General features: G+C 50.9%; 1 protein-coding gene across 1 annotated transcript; it reads right to left on the bottom strand.

The window, feature by feature from the left end:
- Positions 1-2462: 2462 nt before the first annotated feature.
- Positions 2463-4414, bottom strand: LOC120668775 (F-box/kelch-repeat protein SKIP25-like). The gene has a single exon (XM_039948572.1). It carries the CDS (start codon positions 4087-4089, stop codon positions 2797-2799), a length of 1293 nt encoding a protein of 430 aa, XP_039804506.1. The 5' UTR covers positions 4090-4414; the 3' UTR covers positions 2463-2796.
- Between the last annotated feature and the right edge of the window lie 4064 nt (positions 4415-8478).

Below are 8478 nucleotides of genomic sequence, written 5' to 3'. Positions count from 1 at the left end.
TTCTACTTTTGTGACAACTTCCTAGTTCCTTCTTCTTGTGCCCGACACGATACGGCTGGCTGTGCACACGGCACGCCTTGTTGGTTGTTCACATACTCTTACTGTTTTACACTTTTTTTTTTTGAAAATACGTTACTGTTTTACACTCCTTGTGTGTCCAGTGAAGCACCCAGCACAAGACAACAGTACACCACTGTGTGTGCTTATCGGGAGGGAAAAAAGGGTACACTGTTTTTTTGAGGACTTTAGAGCTGTAACTTTTTATTTATTTTGACGGATAGTCCCATCACGAAGCCGTGGTCCTTGTTGAGGAATTAAAGCGGAGTAATGAGTACGGCATGGCGCCGTGGGACACATTTTGGTCCCTCTTTTGGTTTTCCCTATCATAGCATAGCACATAATTTCTGAGAAAAAAATCTTGCATGTATAGAGTACTAAACGAAGTTTATTTGTAAAATTTTTTCACGGCTGTGTGTATTTTTTCACGACGAATCTAATGATAGTAATTAATCGATGATTGCCTACAATGATACTACAGTAACCATTTTCTAATCGTGCGGTCAAAGGTCTTATTAGGTTGGTCTCGCGAAATAGCATAGGACTGTGAAGTTAGTTTTGCAAATAACTTTTATTTAGTACCTCTAATTATTAGTCAAATTTTTTGTACTATTTGTGCTAAACCAAACCAGGCCTTGACTTGCATAACAGTTTTTTTTTGAACCCGACTTGCATAACAGTTGCTCTCACTGAATGCAACCGATTCCATCCCAACGATGCAAGCGAGGAGAGAACAAGAGCAACAGAACAAAACGAGCCACTGCTCGTTTCGATCGCAGGTGACATCAGGCGTGACCCAACGGCGAACCCGATCGGCCGGACCCGGACGCTGCCCTGTGCCCATCGCCATTACACCCGCCTTTTCGCCCAGCCCCAGCTGAAGGATGCGGATGCTGCCGGATGGCCCGGCCCCCTCAACATCGCCGTCGCCGGCCGGCGGGGGGGCCCTGCCCTCCCTCCCGCCTTTCCCGATTGAATGAGCCAAACAATATTTAACCGTGTTCCTGGCGTGTAAACGCAAAAAAAAATTCGACGGAATTTTACCAATTTGAAGTAATAAATGAAATCTATTTATAAATTTTTTTTACAGATGGGTTTTAAATCGCGAAACAAATCTAATGATGCTAATTAATCCATAATTAATCAATATAATGATGCTAATTAATCCATAATTAATCAATAATTAACGGATGGTTACTGTGGCATTACTGTTGCAAATCATGAATTAAGTATGTTCATTAGATTCGTCTCGTGATTTACAGCCCATCCATACAAAAAATTTTGCAAATAAACTTCATTTAGTACTTCAAATTAGTAAAATTTCTTCGCAAAATTTTGTATTTTTGCGTTTTTGCGTTTACGGGGTAGGAAACATGCCGCATTGACAGCTCCACGCCCCTCTCTCGCTGCCATGGCTGCAATCGACGGGCGCCTACTTTTCGAGCCCGGCGCCGCTCGCGCTGCGCCATTTATGGCGGTGGCCGGTGACGGGACGTGTGTCGTGTGGTGCGGGGGAGCGATCCGGCTTGTCTGACTTGCTGAAGCAAAGTCAGCAAAAGCTACAGTAAATTGTGTCTGGATGAACAGTAGCCTACCGTTATTTACTGTGGCATATTTACTGTGCCGATTTTCACTGTTCATAGTAGTACTGTAGCATGACACTGTAGCAATAAATCTCATCCATCCATCTGCAATCAAACGGCCGGGAACGGATCGAAAGTCACCGCTACAGTGATTCCCTAACTTGCCTTCAGCAAGTCAGGGAATCCCGATTGGCGGGGGAGATGATGAGGCGAGCTGAGGCCTGGCCGGGGATGCCAAATGAGAGGTTGCCCCGGCGGCACCTGCCGTTCCGTTTACGCCCCGCGGCTCCGAGTCGGTCGCGGTCGGCGGGACGGATGGGTCGCGTGCGGCGCGCGGCAGCCGGCGAATCCGCGCGCGCCGGCTGGACGACGGCCGGTGCCGCCGTGCCGGGTCCCGTGGGGAGGAAGAGGAGAGTAACGGGAGGCCCCCACCGCAACCACTGCTGCCGCCCGGCATCGTTTCAACTCTTGGCCACCAGTAGCCACCAGGTGCCAGCGGGTTATGGACGAGAGTGACGGTCTGACGGAGCCGGACGATCGAGAGGCTGCCATGGCTGACCTGCCGGGCAAGGCAAGAGCGCGGCGGCGACGGGTAGGGATATTCCTCCGCTTCGTGTGGCCCGCGGCTACGTGCAGCGTGGATGGGACGCGGGTCGAATCTGTGGACGGGACGCGATCCATCTGCGCGCAGGATCCCGGAAGAAATCTGCTGCTCGCGTGTCGAGCTCCGCCGCCGTGAAAGAATTCGACCACGCAAAACTCCGACCGGCGGCATCGTGCCGCTTTCGCACTAGTTTCCCACCAAAAGAAGCCGGGAAGGTCGAGAAAAATGAAGCTCCACCTTCTGGAGCTCCGATTCAAACATGTTCAAACTGATTCGTGTGTGTATGTGTGTGTGTTTTTAAAAAAGAATAAAAACTATAAGAGCACTGCTAAGTGTCTCATCCCACAGAAATTATGAATCAAACTCGGCAAGGAAAATCTCAACAAAAAAAATGGGGTCGGATCGGATCATGACTCATGAGCAGGAGGAGGAAGACGAATGGCCCTGTACAGTGGTAACAGCAGCACCAGCACGTGTACCGAATCCCATACGCATGCAAGCAGACGGTTCCGGACGTGGCGGGAGAGGCCGCCGGCCGCCGGCCGCCGGCTGCTACTCCGCCCGCGTCATCCTGGGCAGCACGTGCAGCGCCACCACCCGCTTCCCGGCCGGCGCCGCCACCTCCCACATCCGCGGCGCCGCCGCAGGCCCTCCCGCCCTCCGTGGTGGCTTCGGCGTCGTCACGTCCACGACGATCACCTTCGCGCCGTCCTCGGCCGCCACGCAGACACGGCCGCCGCCGGCCGCCATCTCGGCCGCGCCCTTGAGCCGCTCCGACTCGGCCACCGTCCTCCACCGGTCGCCGCCCCAGTCGTAAGCGATCAGCGCGCCGCGCTCGTCGTCCACCACGAAGATGGTCTCGGCGCCGCCGGTGGACGCCGCGGCGGCCGAGCCCTTCCACCCGGCAAGCATCCCCGGCGGCATGTCCTCCCACCGGAGGGCGCCGAGGTCGAATACGGCGCCCTCCTTGGCGCCGCGGCTGCGGAGGCTGACCATGCAGACCTTGCCGCCGGAGCAGACCGCCTCCGCGGCGTCGCGGCTGAACCGGCCGTCCCGCATCGGCGGGAGCGGCTCCCACGCGGCGGCCGGCGACGCGGGGTCCCACACCGCCCCCGACCGGGCGTCGTTGGCGTCGTAGCCGGCGCCGACGCCCCCGGCCACGAACACGCGGCCCCGCGCGCTCCCCGCGGCGCACCACCTCCGGGGCGCGAAGGGGAACCGCGGGCCGAGCTGCCACCGCGGCGTGGGCGCGGAGGGGTCGAAAACGATGGGGCGGGGCAGCGCCGGGCTGAGCGACTGCGTGGAGCCCGCGACGAGGACGAGGCGGCCCGCGGCGGCCACGGACTGGAGCGGCAGCCGGCGGGAGAGGAAGGACGGGTGCCAGAGCCTGGGCGGCGGCGACGGCATCGGCGGTGCGGGCAGCTCGTCCCAGCGGCCCGCGACGGCGTCGTAGGCCGCGAACGAGACGCCGCCGTCGGCGCCGTCGTCGAGGACCGCGTAGAGCGAGAGGAACGGCGGGAAGGAGGGCGAGTAGAGCAGGCGGCGCCAGGGGCGGCAGACGGCGCGCAGGAGCCGCGGCGGGAGCGGCGCGAGGCAGAGCTGCGCCAGGTGGTCCGGCAGGCCCGGGAGCAGGGGCTGCTGCTGGTGGGGCTCCCGCTGCTGCCGCCGCTGCGCCTGCGCGTGTGTCCGGGAGCGCTCGGCCTCCGCGGCGGCGTCGTCCATTGGCGCGGCGGCGGCGTCGTCCATTGGCGCGGCGGCGGCCGTCCGGCGGCGCTTGTTGGGCTCGGCTGCCGCGGCGGCGGCGGGGGGCCAGCAGGGGCGCTTGGCCGCGGCGGGTGCAGCCATGCGGGGCGGGCGGGGGAGCGCTACTAGTAGCAGACTAGCAGGCAGAGGCAGGTGCCCCCTTGCTTCCGCTCGCACGGCGATGGCCGTCTATAGTCTATAGTATTATATGGCATGTGTAGGGATGCTGTGGCCGACGGCGACGCGGCGCGGCGCAATTAATCTGGAAAGGTGCCGGCGCATGGCAGGGTCGGGAGGAGGAAGGCGGAGCGGGATGAGGACTGGAGGAGGGAGCAGGGGCTCTTGTAGCTGGAGGAGAAGGAGGCGGCATGTGCATGGCGTGGGGAAGGCGAGCTAGCCAAGCGCCATCAAGCAAGCCCTAACAAGATGTACTCCCTCCATGCTGTTTTGAACAAGGTTTGGCTCAAATATTGGGAACATAAATAATGAATAATTTTTAAATTATTGGGTTTCAAAATACAAAAATTATATAAATAGATTTTTTGTCTTGAAAAATATTTTCATAAAAGTATAAATATATCACTTTGTGATAAATATTTTTATAAAAATAAAAATCAAAGTTAAGCTTTGGAGACCGTGTCTCTATACAAAACGACATTCTTTTCAAATATGGAGGGAGTACCCGATACTGGTTTTGCGGTCGACCGTGGGGAGCGCTCCCCGCGGTCGACGCACTTGTGCATGCACGTTGCTCGATAAGTGGTGTATGTGCTCCACTTTCTCACCTTCTCTTTTCTAACTTTTATATGTTGCAAATTTTTTCTTCAATCCTTTTTGTTTTTTTATTATTTTTCTTGAAATTTTGTGTCAAAATATTTATCTTCAACTTTTTTTCTCAGAATATTTTGCATAAATTTTTTTGGCTCTTAAATTTTTCTTGTAAAAAAATTATGCACGACGACTTTTCTTTTCAAAATTTTCAATCTCAAAATATTTATCTCCAATTTTTTTCTCTTTTTATTTTTTATTTTTTATCTTCCTTGCCTAGTCCCAACCGGTGACTAAGTTTGTTTCCGAAATGTATCTCCCTCACTAGGTATTAAGTTTTGCTTCCAAAATTTTTAATTCTAATTTTTTTCTCCAAAAGTAATTTTTAAAATCTTTATCTCCTAAGTTTGATCTTGAGTTTTTGCTTTCAAATTTTTTTGCTTTTGAATTTTCATTCTCGAAATTTTTTCTGCCAAATTTTGTTCTTAAGTTTTGTTTTCCCAATTTTTTCTCCTAAAACTTTTGTTCCAGATTTAATTTTCTTGAAGTTTCACCGAAAGGATATTTCAAATTTTTTCCCAATTGTTTTCTTGATTTTTGTTTCTTACCTTTTATATATATTCTCTCTATTCTTGTGTGTATAGTTTCTACTTCAATTATACTCCTATTGGCTTTTGTGTGTACGCGTGACTTGCTGGATGTGTTGGCCAGTGCGTTGGCTTTGGAGCCGGCCGGCTTTGCCATCAATTCATGCTGTGTACGTTATCTGCTAGCTCTGCGGAGCCATCATTTACTAGTAGTGTTAGAGATCGACCACGACCGTACGGAACGCTGCTCACCGTCGCCCGTAAATTAGATTTGCCCGACGGAGTATAAGGTTTTGGGTGTAATGTTGTAACACTTTCATTTGTATTTGGTAATTATTATCCGATTATAGATTAACTAGATTCAAAAGATTTATCTCACAAATTATAGACAAACTATATAATTAGTTATTTTATTTAGCTATATTTAATACTTCATGCATATATTTAAAGATTTAATATGATGAAAAATTTTGTAAAATTTTAGAATTTTGAAGACAACTAAAAACAAAAACAAGGGGCAAGTGGTGGTGGACAGGCCAGCGCCGGCAGGGCAGCTGCCGCCCTGGGTGCGGTGAATCAACTGTTCCTCTGCTTCTCCGCCGCAACTCCTGTAATGGACTGTAACACTTTCTGAAACGTTTGCCTTTTTGCCTGGGCATTGCACAGGCCCCAACCCAAAAGTTACACAGTGCAGGCGTACAGCACCATGCTTCTAGAGCTTGGCCTTGTTTGGTTGCGCTAGAATTTTAGCGCTAGTGAATAGTAAACATCTTTGACCACTAATTATGGTGTTAAACAAAGTCAGTTTACAAAACCAACTTCAGAACCCCCGCGCTAGTGACCCTGAATAATCTAATGAGACCTTTGACCGTGTGATTAGAGGATGGTTACTGTATCATCACTGTAGCAAATCATCGATTAATTACCGTCATTAGATTCGTCGCGAAAAGTTACACCCATCCCTAAAAAGGTTTTGCAAATAGACTTCATTTAGTGCTTCATACATGAGAGATTCTTTTTTCGAGATGTGTGCGCGCTAGTTTTCTAGCGTAGCCAAACAAGGCCCTTGTTTGGATTGAGACCTGCTACCAGTGGAGTCGTCTTCACGTCTTGCTCCCTCCACTGTAATTGTGCCCAGAGTTTATTGACAATTGACCTCTTATATGTGTTTTCTTTTCATATATATATATTCCAGGGCCCTACAAACTGTGGGCTTAAAATGTTGAAAAAATATATAGCTGCTCAAGAACCATATATATGTGCTCATTGTGGACCTACTCCGCATTAGCACAATCGCATCATTGATTACAAAAAGGTAAACCCTGAGGTGAGATAATTGCGTAAAGGTACAGTAAAGCCCCCCTATTGCAATTAGCTTTCGACAACCACTATGCAAACTTGCCTTTGATCCTAATATTTCAGGCCAAGGTAGTAATTTACAGGGCTAATAGCTTTTGTTACAAGGGTTAAGTTTTTTTTACTGAGCACGTTTTTCGTTAGGAGGGAAGAAGAGAATGTTTACAAAGAGAAAACTGTGAACCGTAGTTCACAGCCCTGGTGAGCTAGACTAAATAAGGGTCATAAGTTGCTCCTATTACAAATCCTAGCCATTGGCAAAAACTATTAGTTCATCGATCTTCACCTATGTTGATGACACCATTTGTGGATGCGCGACGATGATCTAGTCGTCCTAACTTCAAAAAAGAAAAGAGAATGATCCAATCGTGTTAAAGTCTTGCTTCGTCCGCGTCAATTTTGACTGAAGTTGTCGATAATGCCGTTCAAAAAAATTGTCGATAACGAACTCATTTTGAAATATCCTTTCTAGGGCACTAAGGTTGTGGGCTCAAATTGTCAGAACAATATAACTGCGCTGGATCGAGTACCACCATATACATATAGATGTGCTCATTGTCCACCTACAACCTGTTAGCACAATCATATCGCATGGATGCATGATTGATTACAAAAGGTAAACCCTCAGGTCAGATAATAATTACTTGCATAAAGGTAAAGCCCTCCTCCTATCTCAGTCAGCTTTGGGGGCGTCCACCACTATGCAACCTCTTGCACCGAAAAGGCTACTCCGTTTTCTGCCCATGTTCGGTCACACACACCAAATTCGGGCAGGCCACGCCCATGCAACTCGGGCCTACCATTTGTTAACTGAATGACGTCGTGTCATCGTGGTCGTGGAGGATAAGAGACAGTGATGGACTCGCACGCGCACTTGGTCGTCGACTTTTCCGGCCGCCGTGTCGCGTCGTGAGCTGCCGCCGCCGCCGTGGTCTGCGGTGGAGTTTTCCAACCATGCAAGGACCCCCGACGGGCAGTCCGACGCCGAGGCTGGAGTCAAAGCGTCGCTCGTCGCCTTTTCGGACGTTGGCATGCAATTGGCAGAGCAGGTGGAGCCGTTGATGAGGTGAGGAGGCACCGGCCTGCTCCAACCTGCTGATGACCTGCCTGCTTTGCTTGCTCTATCCGAATCCAACGCCCAAATCTTGTATGGGCAAATCTCTTCACGGATTCAAATTCAAAAAAAAAAAACTCTTCACGGATTACGGCTTGTTGGTACGACTTGCAGCAGCCTGCACGCGCCCTTTTTGCTTATTTATTTACGTACAGTAAAAACGTCGCACGGGCGAGTTGTGCCGGCGCAAACCCAGAGCAGCTCCGGCTGGACGAGACGGGACGGGACGGGACGGGATCGGCCATGTTTTTCTGGGTTGCTGTAGCCGCAATAGCAAGAATGCAAGATCCCCATGCCGGGCTTGTCGTGCACGCACATGCAGCTGCGTGCGAAAAGGCATCGTTCGTCGGCGGCGATGCTCATCCAGCTGATTGATTAAAAGAGTATTTCGTCGCCGCCGCGTGCCGGCCCCGACTCCAACCGGCCGCCGTACCCCCCCGACACCGTCTCGCCCATTCGATTTCTGATTTTGGGAGCACCGCCTGTTGCAATTATTTATCCTATTTTTTTTCCATCGTGTGGTCAGCTTCGATCCATCAGCCTCCGGTAGACGTGGACCAGCGCGACGACGATACTGATTGCCCCAGTTTTTTTTCTGTTTTTTTCCAGGAATAATGGAGATCAGGAGAGATAATAATCTTTCACCGGCGGAGAGAATTCGAACAC

The sequence above is a fragment of the Panicum virgatum genome, chromosome 4N (genome assembly GCF_016808335.1).
Source record: "Panicum virgatum strain AP13 chromosome 4N, P.virgatum_v5, whole genome shotgun sequence".
Lineage (NCBI taxonomy): Eukaryota > Viridiplantae > Streptophyta > Magnoliopsida > Poales > Poaceae > Panicum > Panicum virgatum.
The sequence above is the reverse complement of the archived record's forward strand: the minus strand, read 5'-3'. Positions and strand labels throughout refer to the sequence as shown.

Excerpts from the sequence above, each read along its gene's own strand:
- LOC120668775 (XM_039948572.1), bottom strand. The coding sequence starts at position 4,089 with ATGGCTGCACCCGCCGCGGCCAAGCGCCCCTGCTGGCCCCCCGCCGCC.